This window comes from Silurus aristotelis (assembly GCF_946808225.1).
Source record: "Silurus aristotelis genome assembly, chromosome: 13".
NCBI lineage: Eukaryota > Metazoa > Chordata > Actinopteri > Siluriformes > Siluridae > Silurus > Silurus aristotelis.
This window is the reverse complement of record NC_139586.1, coordinates 29,019,888-29,036,070: the sequence shown is the minus strand read 5'-3', so window position 1 is coordinate 29,036,070 and position 16,183 is coordinate 29,019,888. Positions and strand designations below refer to the sequence as shown.

General features: G+C 40.8%; 1 protein-coding gene across 7 annotated transcripts in view; it reads right to left on the bottom strand.

The window, feature by feature from the left end:
- Positions 1 to 7,001: 7,001 nt before the first annotated feature.
- Positions 7,002 to 16,183, bottom strand: part of celf5a (cugbp, Elav-like family member 5a) — a 194,291-nt gene continuing 185,109 nt past the window's right edge. For 4 of the 7 annotated variants that reach the window (XM_083559235.1, XM_083559238.1, XM_083559236.1 and 1 more), the window contains exons 8-12: positions 13,633 to 13,845; positions 13,032 to 13,118; positions 12,365 to 12,508; positions 9,690 to 9,857; positions 7,002 to 7,907 (exon numbers count right to left, since the gene is read on the bottom strand). In XM_083559235.1, the coding sequence (XP_083415361.1) occupies positions 9,730 to 9,857; positions 12,365 to 12,508; positions 13,032 to 13,118; positions 13,633 to 13,845 (572 nt within the window). In that variant the 3' untranslated portion in view covers positions 7,002 to 7,907; positions 9,690 to 9,729. Of the gene's footprint in view, positions 7,908 to 9,689; positions 9,858 to 12,364; positions 12,509 to 13,025; positions 13,119 to 13,632; positions 13,846 to 16,183 lie in introns of all 7 variants that reach the window. The other 3 variants (XM_083559233.1, XM_083559237.1, XM_083559234.1) reach the window with 1 other exon arrangement.

Genomic DNA, 16,183 nt, shown 5'->3' with positions numbered 1-16,183 from the left:
AGGAAGATCAAGGAGGAGGTTTATGGATGTGTTGAGGGAAGACATGCAGGTAGTTGGTGTGAAAGTGGCAGATGTAGAGGACAGGGGGGTATGGAGACGGATGATCTGCTGTGGAGACTCCTAATGGGAGAAGCCGAAAGAAGAAGAAGAAGAAGATTGTTAAAAGCGCTACACAAATAAACACGAAGCTTCACGGAAATAGAACAAAGTAAGAAACTTGGCATGAGGAAAGAAGATCATGGAATGCCATTTTGCCTTCACACTCGCTCTGTTTTTGCGAATTTCAATCGCAATGTCGAGTCGTAATGAGCTTAAAGGCAGGATGCAGGATGCGATTGCATTGGTGGGCAAAAGGGGGCGCACTTTGAAAAACGAAATCTTGGTTTGGGACGAGTTATTCGTTCACATCGATCACATTTTTGAGTCTGGCTACTTTTCTTGGGCACCGGCGCCTGTAGGCCAGTGGGGATTTCAATCAGAATATTCCCCCATTGTGGCCATGTCTCGTAAAAAGCGCTACAAATAGAAACGATCAAATATTCACAAACACACAAAGGCGAATGACATTTTCAAGAGATTTGTTATAAATTCTGCCTTTCTGCTCGATAAATCTTATGATTCAGACAAATTCAGAAGAATCAAGATCATGTGACAATAATATGCATCACAGCAATTCATTAATCCATGCATTAAAAAAATTTATTTAGTCTTATAAAGAATTTATTAATAAAATAATTATTAAACTAATTAAGACGATACGTATTGGGAGGTAAGTGTCATGCCCTCGGCCGCTTGCTAATTGGGGAAAAATACACATAGTTCTGTTATTCTTGCCTTCTGTAAAGCTGCTGTGAGACGATGTGCACTGTAGAAATCAGGGGTGGACCAGAAACGAAGTAAATGTAATTGATTGAAGTCAAATATGTTTCTTTTTTCTACATTAAGTGAAATCAGTCGTTCCTTTTTATTAATGAGGATTAAAACGTAACTGGTAAAACACGCAGCGAGTCACCAATCAGGATCGAGCGCACGCTCTGTTTTACACGTGTTCTGATCGGCGCTCGGTGCATCTACTGATCACCAACATACAGTTCAGCATCAGTTCAACATCAAGCAGAACATTTAGAGAGGAACAAATGATGAAGAAACTCCAGACTCGAACTCACCACAACACACGTGACCTCGTTTACACGTTTTTATTAAAGTAGTTAAAAAGAAGGTTTTGGGTTTATGATGATTGTAATAGAAATCAATCAGTGTTTGATTCTTTAATCTCATTCTATTAATAGATCAGTGTGCTGAGAGTCACATTCGAGTCTTTACACATCAACTGAGGTGATTAAGTGAAGAATCTTGTGATAAAAATGATCACAGGAACATTAGAGTTATAATAAATCAGTACTTTGGATACTTAAGTACATTTGTGAAAGTTAAAGAGAAACCGCAGGGCTGTAAAAGGTCTGTGTCTCATTCGATAAGAAATAATCATGATCATTTGAGTATAATATACAATTAAGACAATACGTGATGGAGGTAAATGTCATGGATCAGGAACAGAGACACACACACACGTGTATCGTTTCAAAATTTTATTGTAAAATTGAAAAAAAGAGAGAGAAAAGCCCATTATGCATTTCCTTTTGATGACTTTTTTTTTTTTTTTTTTTGAATTGCCAATAAATAAAAGGACTCGTGATCACATTAACGGACCAATAAATAAAATAAATAAATAAATAAATAAATAAACATGAATATAATATCATTTGCCATGACAATAAATCTTTGCAAATACCCGAAGAACAAAAAAAAGTCAATGTCTGGTCTTTGGGAGAAAAAAACAAAAACAAAAAAACCTGAATTTTTCTGCAACGAAAAGAAAAAGAAAAAGAAATCATTACTGCGCTGCATCTCGTTTCAGTTCAGTTTTGAGCAGAACATGAACTTTACTCTTCTGTTACCTAAAATAAAAACTAAAAAGGAAAGAAGATGTAAAGAAATAAAAGCGACTGTAAACAGCATCGTCTCATCGGGGCTGTGATGCACGTGACCCGCGTTACGGACTTCCTGCTTCCTCCGTCACACGTGTCCACGTGCTTTTTTCTTCAAAAAAAAATCTCGTATACAGTTTATAGACTTTCATAGGTTTTGTGCTGAGAAAACCAGAAGTTAAACACGGTCTCATAAAGCAGAAAACTTCACAAACCCACCCTCCATTTTTGACCCCGCAGAAACCCACCCTCCATTTTTCACGCCACAGAGACCCCCTGAAGGTTCCTGTGCTCATGTTCCCTAACATACACATTTGATATCTATAATAAGCTACTTTCCTTATAGCATACAAACCATTAAATTAATTTATTGATAATACAAGTAGTACCATTAAATATTCTTCATCCCCCCCCCCACCCCCCACTTCCCCCCCCCCGTCTGCCTGAACCCCGCCCCCACACAACACCCTCACCACCACCACCACCAGGTCTGAACATGTTGGGCATCATGATGTAAGAAAATCAACTCTGAACATGGATTTTGAAATGAGAACACAAAACGAGAAATGCTGGTGGTTTGAAGTCCGACTATGAGAAGTGCGACAGAGAAACAGAGCAACGTGGACATAATCATATCATGTCTCAAAACGTATTAAACTTCAGGCACGAGTTGCCATTTTTAATTTGCGTTAGTCCTGCTGTTATGTGTGGGACCAAATTTAATTTGATTTTAATAATTCACACGTCTGCAATGTAGAGATTCCGCAAGAGCGTTATTAGAGCACGGATGCCCGAGGGCCGCGTATACAGTATATTACCATGTTGTCATTCATTATCACCAGGCAGGAAGAGGCGCGGCGAATGGAGGTCCGATATAACCGGATTAAAAACAATAACAGAACCGCGTTCAATAGCGAATTTCCAATTCCAATATAAAACAAAGCGATCAGCAGCAATCGGCACTTTCAACATTCCCACCTTCTTACCTAATGTGTAGAAACACTGAGTTTATGAGACACACACACACACACACACACACACACACACACACACACACACACACACACACACACACACACACACACACGTTCTTTTTGCTTCTATGCAATAAACTCAGCAAAAGCCAGAGAAAAACACACAAGGAGTGGAAGTAAGTTTTGTGGAGTTCAAACGAGACGTCTAACAGAAGAACTTGAGTAAGAAGGAGAACAGGTGAGAAGATGTGTTTAGACTCCCTCAACCCCACACTCACACATGGAGGTGGAAGCTTAATGGTTTGAGGTTGTTTCGGAGCAGGGAATATTCCAGAAAGTGAACCAACACGGCTCCCATTCCATACATCAACACCATGCAGTTCTGTCTGCTCAGTCACCGCACCCAAATCCTAGTGAACTGCTCTGGGATGAACTGGATCACAAGAAAGAAAGATAGAAATCTCCAACTAGTGAAGAACAACTTTGGCGAGTTTTTCAACAGACACGGCAAAGTTTTAGATGAACGTTTGGAGAAACGAAGTGTCCGGATGCCAGAGTGTGTAAAGCTGTAATTCATAATAAGGGACGATTTTTCAATAAAGTTTTGTTCAAAGGAAATTTTCAGAAAGTTACATTACCGAGTTTGAAACAAAAGAAGTATCGACGTGTCTCTCAAAAACCATAACACACAGTGTTTCCACACTTTTCACAGTCACTGTAAATGTGTAACTCTTAGCTTGACTGAGGTTATTATTGCCCCTAGTGGCAAACATGAGAACTACAATATGTACCGATTAAGGTAAAATCTAATAAAACTTTGTTCGCATTATTGTTATGATTATTGAAGAACAAGGAGCAGACGAGAGGACAGTGAATATCAGTATATTGACAACTAGAAGTCGTTTAACGATATTCCGCTGACATTTAAACATCCGCTTTAAAAAACTTTTACTTGACTGTAGCGTCAATTAATCACGATAGTCTCATTTTTGAATAAAACCACGTTATTTATGCTTTTCTGTCCCACCAACATCTACAGTCAAGAGCCGGTCCTGAGGGCGATGCCGTTCTGCCATGACGTAGCAGACGTTCATCTATAAACATGAAGGTGAACATGAAGGCATGTGTAATTATCAGTAGGTGACATGAGGACAGATGACCGAAAAATATATATGAGATTTAGAGCGAACAGGAAATAAAAAAAACACCCTTTCAGCTCTTTATGAGGGACTCAGTGGACATTTACCATGTTATAAAGGAATGCAGTTCCATGCTCTGACCTTTTGTCAAACAGAGTGTGAGTGTGTGTGTGTGTGTGTGTGTGTGTGTGTGTGTGTGTGTGTGCTATTCATCAGACAGAACACCAGCAGCTGCTGTAAGTACATCAAGGTGTCGTTGCGTATGCCCTTTAAACCGCCCTCACCATGACCTCACTAATAGCACTCGCTCTTCAGGCTCGTTTTTTTTTTCTTCTTCACTATCTTTATTTTTCGAACAACATTTCAGCCTGTATTATTAAGCCGTCCCTTCTGTGAGCTTCTCTCTCGATTTTGTTGTATAAAGTGTAGAAAAATGAACGTGTTGTGTTTAATTGATTGTGCGGAGGCGGCCATGAAGCCGAACCCGGACGCTCGATCGATACGAGCCGTATGGTAATGATGTGGGGGTGTAGGGCCGGGATTATCATAATCCTGTTAAAGGACCCTGAAGTGTTTAGAGTTTAGGAGATTATAAGGACTCGGACAGAACGCTGTAGCTGAGCCGGGCCGATCACGACGGCTTGCTGGCAGAGTGTCAGCGTCATTTGTCGAGATCTAATTCACATAAATGAACATTTCAGCAATAAAAAGACTTGGATAAAGAGCGTTTGTTTACTCCGTGAGTCTGTGGATGGAAAATTAAATAAATAATGTTAAAGAAGGATTTAAAGGTTTGCTGATTTTTTTTTTAAACAATTTGTTAATGAAAATCTTTTGTCATATTTACCCTAATCATTTATTAACTGTTAGACTCAAAGTCAGGGGAATGTGAGAGTTAAGGGTGGGCTAGAGTTAACTTAGAGTTAAGTTGAGAAATAGAAGTAGGATAGAGGTTAGGGTTAGGGTTAGGGTTAGGGTTAGGGTTAGGGTTTGGGTAAGGGTGAGGGAGAGGTTGGATAGGTTAGGGTTTGGGTGAGGTTTAGGTTAGGGTTTGGGTAAGGATTAGGTTGTTTAAAGTAGGTTTGGGTTTGGGGTAGGATTAAAGTGAGGGTTAGGTTAGGGTTTGGGTGAGGGTTGGGTTGAGGTTAGGTTAGGTTGGGTTTGGGTAAGGTATAGGTAAGGTATGGTTGAGGTTAGGTTAGGGTTTGGGTGAGGTTTAGGTTAGGTAAGGTTGAGGTTAGGTGAGGTTAGGGTTTGGGTGAGGGTTGGGTTAAGGTTAGGTTAGGTTGGGTTTGGGTAAGGTATATGTAAGGTATGGTTGAGGTTAGGTTAGGGTTTGGGTGAGGTTTAGGTTAGGTAAGGTTGAGGTTAGGGTTTGGGTGAGGTTTAGGTTAGGTAAGGATGAGGTTAGGTGAGGTTAGGGTTTGGGTGAGGTTTAGGTTAGGTAAGGATGAGGTTAGGTGAGGTTAGGTTAGGGTTTGGGTAAGGTTTAGGTTAGGTAAGGTTGAGGTTAGGTTAGGTTTTGGGTGAGGGTTAGGTTGAGGTTAGGTTAGGTTAGGTTAGGTTGGGTTTGGGGAAGGTATAGGTTAGGTTAGGGTTTGGGTGAGGTTTAGGTTTAGGTTAGGTAAGGATGAGGTTAGGTTAGGTTAGGTTAGGGTTTGGGTGAGGTTTAGGTTAGGTAAGGTTGAGGTTAGGTTAGGGTTTGGGTGAGGGTTAGGTTGAGGTTAGGTTGGGTTTGGGTAAGGTATAGGTTAGGTAAGGTTGAGGTTAGGTTAGGGTTTGAGTGAGGTTTAGGTTAGGTAAGGTTGAGGTTAGGTTAGGGTTTGGGTGAGAATTAGGTTGTTTAAAGTAGGGTTGGGTTTGGGGTAGGATTAGAGTGAGGGTTAGGTTGGGTTTGGGTAAGGTTTAGGTTAGGTAAGGTTGAGGTTAGGTTAGGTTAGGGTTTGGGGTGGGATTAGAGTGAGTGTTCAGGTTTATGATACAGTAAAGTGAGGGTCAGGAAGAAAGGGGCTTTTACATGTACAGTACAGAAGTGAAATGATTTCATTGCATTTTTCAGCTTGTTTGGAAACTGGGGTCAGAATGCAGTCACCCAACAATGACAGTTTAATAGTGCTGGGACTCAAACCTTCTGATGAATAATCCAGAGTCTTAACCATTGAGCTAGCAGGGTTAGTGTTAGATTTAAGGTGAGGGTTAGGGAAGGTGTATGTTTAGGATTGGTGTTGTAGTTCAACCTACACATTAACACTAGTCTTAAAAAAAACAAAGATTATTTTTTAAGGTTATTAAGTAAAAGAAAGGACTTTTGTTCAAATTTGCAGCTACGTTCCACCATACAGCAGCAACATTTTGGGCAGGTTTCAGGTCTTCTTACGTTTATCACAGCAACACAGTCGTACCTGGAAATGTTGCTCGGTCCTGGTAACCCTGTGAACACGAGTGTGCTTAGACTAAGTTGTTTGTATGAAAACTTTCCTTTTCCATCAACAAAATAAGAACTATTAAGAATCACAGGGTGTAATGTTTGGATCAGACGCCCCAGAAACTGAAGACGCAAAACCTCAGCATTAAAACGAGTTCTAACCAAGAGCTCGTGTAAATCGTGTGCGTTTATGCCTGAATTATTTATTTTAGCGAAAACCCTGTTGCTGATGCTTTTCAGTCCGGCGAGTTTGATTTCTCTGTGCTTCAATTTAATGTCTGAGTGAACCTGAAGGTCAGACGTGGAGCTGAAAGGCAGCGGGTCGGTCCGTGCCACGCGTCCCAAATAAAGAGTTTCAACCTCTATCCATGGAAAAAACTAAACCGAAACGATCGCGCCCTGTACCATCTCGCATTCACGTTGTTCTACTCCTCTAAAATAGTATAGCTTTAAAATACTTTTTTTTTTTCTCCTTCTTCTTTTTTTCTATTTTGTTTAAATATTCTGAAAGCCAGTAGTTTTAAATGTCAAAGGAAAAGAAATCAAAATCTCTTTCCTCTTCCAACCTGAAGCAAGTATTTTCCTCTTTTTCTTTTTTTTTTCTTCGAACATGTAACATCATCAGTACTACTTTTGTAGTATTAGTCATAATACTATATATTACTGTAACAATAAAAAGGTTTTTGGTCCTTTGGTCCCTTGGAGTGAAAGATTTTTCAGTCGTACTGTACCTCTGGAAACCTCCGTGACCACACAAGGCCAAAGGTCCTGCGCTTTCTCAGAGATGTGAAGACAGTCGAAAAGGAAACGGAGAAAGAGAAAGTGAAAGAAGGTCTCCCAGTGGCTTTTACGTTTCCTCCACTGTCTTTTTTCCTTGATTTTCAAGTTTTAACCCTTATTCGTCCAGTTTCGATAAAAGCTTGGAAGCGCCTCTTCCATAATATAGCACGTGTAGATAATATGTATATAGAAATCTATGTTGTTCTTGCTGCTCTTTTTGTGTGTATATTTGTGTGTGTGTGTGTGTGTGTGTGTGTGTTCGTTTGTTGCGTGTTCGTCGACTAGGGAGAGATGTTCTGTAGCTTCAAAGTTCTCATCTTTAGAGATTCTTCCCTCCATGATCCCGCCTCGACTTTGACTCGCAACGTGACGCTCGTAGTTTGTAGTCTGTAGCGCTGCAGCGCCTCCCCAGCATCTCTCCGCTCGGATCAACATCTCGTCTTCGTAAGGATATGCTGATATGTCTTCAGAAAAAAAAAAAAAAAACTTCCATCTTCATCATCATCATCGTCATCATCATCATCTTTTTTATCTTGGTTTTTTTTTTTATTTTTTGGAAAGAAAAAAATCAAGCTCCTTTTGAGATCTCACTTTTCAAAACCTGTGGAAAGAATCAAAAGAGAAACGTATTAACACTGACTTTTTCTAAAAGAGAATTCGAGTTCATAGAGCTCTTTGTACGTCGTGTTCGTTGGTTTCTTTTGTTCCTTATATAAATTAATAAATATTACAAAACGTTATCGTATTTCTCCTCTTTATGTTCTCAGATACAACTCCGGTTCTGGAAAAGTTGGGACACTGTGTTAAATGTAAATAAAATCAGAATGCAATGATCTGCAAATCTCACAAATCCATATTTTATTCACAATAAAGCAAAAAAACATATCAAATGCTTAAGAATATATAAAATTGTATGATCTTTTTAAATTTGATGACGGCAACACGTTTTAAAAAAGTTGGGACAGGACCATGTTTCCCACTGCATAGCATCACATCTTCTGTCCATATACATCTGGAAACTGAGGAGAGCAGTTGCTGAAGTTTTGGGAGAGGAATGTTGTCTGATACACAATTCTAGCTGCTCAACAGTTCTAAGTGTTCTTTGTTGTGTTTTTCGTTACACAATGTGCCAAATGTTTTCAAATGGTGAACGGTCGAGACTGCAGCAGGTCAGTTCAGCACCCGGACTCTTCTACTATGACGTCATGCTATTGTAATAGATGCAGTATGCAGTTAGCATCGTCTTACACAAGTCCTGTCTTATGTAAGTCCTTCCCTGAGTTGTAGCATTTAGCATTGATGGAGCCTTTCCAAATGTACAAGCTTCCTATTCCACAGGCACTAATGCACCACCATAATATCACAGATGAAGCTTCCTAAACCAAGTGCCGATAACAAGCCAGATGGTCCCTCTCCTCTTTAGTACAGAGGACGTGGTGTCCATGGTTTCCAAAAAGAAATACAATTTAGATTTGTCTACCACAGAACAGTTTTCCACTTTACTTCAGTACATTTTAAATAAACTTTGACCCAGAGAGGATGGCGGCGTTTCTGAATCATGTTCACGCATGCCTTCTTCTTTTCATGACACAGATTTAACCTGCATTTGTGGATGACATGCAAACTGTGTTCACAGACAATGTTTTCTGTAGGTGTTCATGAGCCCATGCAGTGATTTCCATTACAGAATCATGACTGTTTTAAATGCAGTGGCCCCTGAGGGCCAGAAGATCACGACTATCCAGTATTGATTTTTTTTTCACCCTTGTCCCTTGTACACAGAGATTTTTTTGGACTGTTAGAAACCTTTGATGATATTATGTTCCGTAAATGATTCGATGTTGAGGAACATTATTCTGAAATGTTACACAATTTGTAGATAGTCTTTCACAGTTTGCTGAAGCTCCACACATTTTATTTCTAAAAAAACTCTGCCTCTCTAATCTACACTATTTATACCCAGTCACCTAAATGACCTGCTGTCACAGAACCTTTTTGTTTCTCCAACTGTTTCAAACTAATAACACTTACTTTTTCCAGACTTTTTCTTGCCTGGTCTTAACTTTTTTTTTAAATGTTGCTGCCATCAAATTAAAAATTAACTTATTTTTTCCTTAAAAAAAGGTAAATGTCCTCAATTTGAACATTTGATATGTGTTCTGTGTCATATTCTGAATAAAATATGGATTTATGAGATTTGCAAATCATTGCATGTTCGGGACGGAATACTCTCCTTCTTCTCAATCACTGTGAGACGAGCCAATCACGAGCCAATCACGGGCCTCTGTGTGTTGCATTAATGAGTTTGTTTGCATAGAAACAAAAGGAACACGAACGGGTCTGTGTGTGTGTGTGTGTGTGTGAGTGTGTGTGTGAGTGTTACCTGTGCTGTAGCAGAGAGCTCTGTGTGTGTTGGGGCTGTGTCAGTATGGGCGGCTGGCGTCCTTCGGCCGTTTTAACTGCACTTTCAACCTCTTCATTCCGATCTGAAAGCCGTTCATGGCCTGGATGGCGGCCTGTGCACTTGCGGGGTTGTCAAAGCTCACAAAACCTGAAAAAAAGCCGCAAACAGGACGCAGGAGTGAGGACACGTCTCCTTCATGAAGTCAGGAGACAAAACCTGATTTGAATGATGTGAATCTTCCTGATAGTTAATAAACGGAAGACGGTTAATCCTGTTTAGACATTATGATTTAGACCCCAGATGTACGGTTGGCCTAAAACCTTCCTGACAGTGTTCGGGGTTCAGATACACTCTCCCAGTTTAAGTGCAGATTAAAAACATATCTTTTTAGCAAAGCCTACACATAACACGTCTCACATCATAACCTTGTGCTCCAGAACATCTGATCACATCACATTATCAACTTGTGCTGTTAATATCATGAACAGCAGCTACGCTAATTCCTCTTCACTGCTTCTCTTTCTCTCCCCATCCCGAGGCTTTTTGAGGTTTGGCCAGCTCCAGTCACGTCCCACCTCATGAAGATTATGGACTTTAAAGAAGTAGATGCCAAACTCGCAAACATCCTGAACCATCTAGAGACGTACCAGTGCCAATTAAATCCCACTACATGTGTGGAGTTTGACATTGGACCTCCTGAAGTGTTTAATGGCTCTGGCATGGAGAAGCTGATGCTGATGTAGTTTTATACCAAAGACTGTTGAAAGAACATTTACTTATAATCTTATAATCTTACACTCCAGTACTCATGTTAGTTCTCACTCTCCAGTGTTCTGTAGTGTTGAAAGATTTATGATCAAACTCTTGATGTCACCCAAATGAGGATGAGGTTCCTCTTTTGAGTCTGGTTCCTCTCAAGGTTTCTTCCTCATAACATCTAAGGGAGTTTTTCCTTGCCACAGTCTCCACGGCTGCTCATCAGGGATACACACACACCATTCACCTTCACTGTGGATTTCTGTAAAGCTGCTTTGAGACAATGTCTGTTGTGAAAAGCGCAATAGAAATAAACTTCACTTGACTTGACTAAAACCCCAATGTTCAGCAGGTTTCCACATCCAACATCAGTTCCACCAACAGCAACATTGTCTACTGAAAAGTTCTTCTTTTACTGAACCTGTTGTCATGTATGGAAGTTCTAAGAGGCCACGCATTGTAATATTGACTTTTTTCTTGTTTTTTCGTTAACTTAATTTTCTTGTGATCTCAACGTGAAACATTGTTTCCTTGTGATCAGTACTTATTTTTTCTGTGTATTTGGCATAAGAGCATGTTTTTATGGATAATAACTATAACCACATAATTTTTTGCATTAGATTTTACAACTTAAATGCCCTGAACTGCTTAGTGTTTTTAGAGCTTTTACGTTGCACATATGGAAGGAAACTATTTCCAAAGGTCATAAGTGAATCACACACACACACACACACACACACACACACACACACACACACACACACACACACACACACACACACACAGCAGATGTCCCTGTCGCGCTCTAAAAAACGAACCTCAAAAGCCAGTGACCAAAAAGTGTTGTTCGGTAGCGTGTGGCTCCAGCTGCTGCATGAGCGCTGTCCAGGAAACCGGTGCTGAACCGTGAACAACAGCGTCCTCAGGCTCCTCGCCCTTTTTCACGATCGTGTGCATACCATAATATATGAAACAGACCCTGTGAGGTGGATGAGACACCGACTCACTCTGTATTACGTCACAGCTTTATTTCTCGCCATCCGTCGCTTCCTCAGTGGATTAATTACAGCATTGAGTGCACACACCTCTGACCTGACATTGCATTTTAATTACTCACTATATAAGGCAGCACTGCAGATAAGCTTTTTTTATCCCCTTTCACACACTGCTATAATTAAACTCTCTTGAAGCAACGATCTGAAGTAGTAGTTGTTCGGGACGAGGGTCCCCTCATACACCCTCATTTAAACTTAAGCTCCGCCCACAAATCGGCAATTTATAGAAGAAATACTGGTCCAGGACAAAACTGGTGTCCTCCCAAACACCCCAGAGAAGTCCACCCCTCTCTCCTGCCCCCATGTGACACAATATGGTAATTTGGCACTTGCAAGAAATTTTTCTTTTCAATTATTTTTAGTATTCTATCCTTTTAAAACCCCCACCGTCCCCCCCATCTTTCAATGAGCCTTTGTCACCCAAGCAGCTTTGTACGCGAGACCGCAGCCTCCCCAATGATATCCATTTACATTCAAATGCTCATCATAATGAAAGGCTCCTTATCTCTGAAAAAAAGTTCCTGCTCCAGTGTTAATTTGAAACCTCACGTAACCTGCGCCTTTTCCCGACGTGCAAATTCTTTCTTTTTCATATTCATTATTAATAAGAAAGGTTCGCAGACAATTATCGCAGGTCTCGGATTAGTATGCAATTTACACCTCTCGTCTCGTCTCATCTCGCCGGAACTTTCTCTCGTAACTTCACTTAATCGCGTTCTGAATCTTCTGTTTGAGAAAAAGGAGAGGGATGCGTGTAGAATAAACACAAACACACACACACACACACACACACACACACACACACACACACACAAACATGTTTTAGCTATCTTAAATGCTTACCGAAGCACTTGCTCTGGTTGGTGGCTCGGTCCATGAACACCTTGGAAGAGATGACCGACCCGAAGGGCAGGAACATCTGCATGAGTTCATTATCGCCAAACTCTTGTGGTAGGTGGTAGATGAAGAGGTTGCAACCCTCAGGGCCTTGAAAAAAACACATTAGCATCAGATGATACGGGTGTTCATTTACTCATAATCTGATTCCATATTATACCATGTGATACAAGAGTTTGTTGCCAAAAGCTAGCTGAGAAAACATCTCCACAAAATGCTGAATGAGAGAAAATACCAGTTCTAACATTTATATTGTTCTTGACAATCACACACTATCTCTCAGTCCCTATTCAACTCTACACTATTTTTATCAGTAGATTATTATTGTGTATTTTTATTGTATGTACTGTGAAATGTATGCAAACACCTGGACTGTTTTTCAGACTTATGAATGTTCCTTTTGTTTCTATGCAACAAATTAAAAAAACATAAAAGAATTTTACAGTGAAGGAGTGGATGTTGTGGAGTCCAAATGGGAGATTTTTGTCTCTAACAGAAGAACTTGTGTAAGAAGGAGAACAGGAGAGAAGATGTGATCAGAAGGAGGTTTAGAAGGTTTGTTTTAGTGCTTATGTGTGTGATGTATACAGAAAGAACAGCAGCTCACCCTCACCTTCCCTCTGTTGCTGCTGCTGAATGACCTGCGGTGGTGGTGGCAAGCTTTGGCCAATAGGGGTCAGTGTGGTTGCCGGGTAAATCGCTGAGAAACAAACCACAAGGATGCAGTGAGTTCAGGCAGACGCAACAATCCGCATCATACAACACCGAACCGAAGGCTCAGAAAAAAAAATATAGTTTATTTTCTGATGGGTATCACATTGGATGAGGCATGTCACGCCTTCTCTCTTTAGAGATGAATAGACTTGTTGGAGAATGACTGAACCTCGTTTCTAACAAAACATCACACAAGGACACAATGGAAGCAGTGAGCTTTATGTCTGGTCTACACACTCGCACTGGGATTTTTAAAAATATCAAATAGGGGTGTCATGCATAGGGGCTACACTTCCCAACAGTTATTTGTTCAAAACATTGCATTAAAGCTGAAAACTCCAGATCCAGGAGTTAAATTGAGTGAGTTCACCATTGAAAAGCAGCACAAACACTATTGGTTTTAATTAACAATCGTGTCAAAGTATTACTGCACCATGTACCCTGAATGTTCACTAATGCTGCATGGAATAATTGATAGTTGATGGGAGTGTGAGCGCTACCCGTGTACTGCTGCACCCCAGTGAAGGCCTGCTGGAGCGTATCTGCGGCAGTGGGGCTCTGGGTGGAGTAGGGGGGCAGGCCATTGGCATACACAGCTTCCACTGTGGGGTGGCCGTTCGGCTGGTGAGGGATGCCGGTGAAGCCGTTGACGATCGGAGTGATGATGCTGGGCATGGCTGGAGACGTGATGTTTGCAGGCGGTGAGCTGAGACCTGTCGGAGTAAAAAACGCAACAAAACTCTAACACAAGTTTCACAACCATTTAACTTTGTTTTAACATTTAACATTGTCCGACAACAGCTTTAGAGAAATCAATAGATGAGGAGTTTAAATTTGATATTCCTTAAAGAAACCCTGAGAAGCTCAAAAGGGAACTTTATTCACATCTGGGTAAAATATCAGCTACACTTTATTCTGCAGTGTTGCATTTAATGCATGTGTGTGATTAGAAATGTTATTGTATATTGTAAATAATTATAAAAATACACCACAATACAATACACCATATTACACTACACTACACCACACCACAATACACAACACTAGACAACACTACACTACACTACACTACACTACACTACACTACACTACACTACACTACACCACACCACAATATACCACAATACACTACACCACACAACACTACACAACACAACACTACACTACACTACACTACACCACACCACAATATACCACAATACACTACACAACACAACACTACACCACACCACAATATAAGACAAAACACTACACCACACAACACTACACCACAATATACCACAAAACACCACATCACAATATACCACAATACACCACACTACACCACACCACACCACACCACACCACAATACACTACACTACACCACACCACAATACACCACAATACACTAGACCACACCACACCACAATACACCACACCACAATACACTACACTACACCACACCACAATACACCACAATACACTAGACCACACCACACCACAATACACCACACCACAATACACCACACTACACCACACCACACCACACCACACCACACCACAATACACTACAACACACCACAATACACTACACCACACCACACCACACCACAATACACTAGACCACACCACACCACAATACACCACACCACAATACACTACACCACACCACAATACACTACACCACACCACACCACAATACACTAGACCACACCACACCACAATACACCACACCACAATACACTACACTACACCACACCACAATACACCACAATACACTAGACCACACCACACCACACCACAATACACCACACCACAATACACCACACCACACCACACCACAATACACTACACCACACCACACCACACCACAATACACCACAATACACTAGACCACACCACACCACAATACACCACGCCACAATACACTACACTACACCACACCACAATACACCACAATACACTAGACTACACCACACCACAATACACCACACCACAATACACTACACCACAATGCAGCACACCAGAATACACAACAATAAACTACACCACTCCACACCACACCACAATACACTACACCACATCAAAATACACAACACCAAACCACACCACACCACACCACAATACAACACAATACACTAAACGACACCACACCACAATACACCAAAATACAATACACCACACCACACCACAATACAATACACCATAATACACTACACCACAATACTATACACCATAATACACTACACCACAATACACCACACCACAGCACACTACAATACAACATAATACACTACAGCACAACACACCACAATACACCATAATACACCACACCATAATACAATACATTACACCGCACCACAATACAATACACAATAATTCACTACACCACACCACACAACACCACACCACACCACACCACACCACACCACAATACACCAAAATACACTACACTTCACCACACCACACCACAATACACCACAATACAATACACCAAAATACATTACACTACACTACACTACACCACACCACAATACAATACATCAAAATACACTACACTACACCACACCACACCACACCACACCACACCACACCACAATACACCACAATACAATACACCATAATACACTACACAACAATACACCACACCACAATACACCACAATAGAATACACCATAATACACTACACTAGAATACACCACACCACAATAGAACACACCACACCACACAACAATACACTACTATACACTACACTACACTACACCACACCTCACCTCACCACACTACAATACACTACACCACAACACACTACACTACACCACACCACAATACACTACAATACACCACACCACATCACACTACACTACACCACACTACAATACACTACACCACACCACACCACACTACAATACACTACACCACAACACACTACACTACACCACACCACAATACACCACCCCACACTACACTACACTACACCACACTACAATACACTACACCACACCACACCACACCACACCACACTACAATACACTACACCACACCACAATACACTACACTACACTACACCA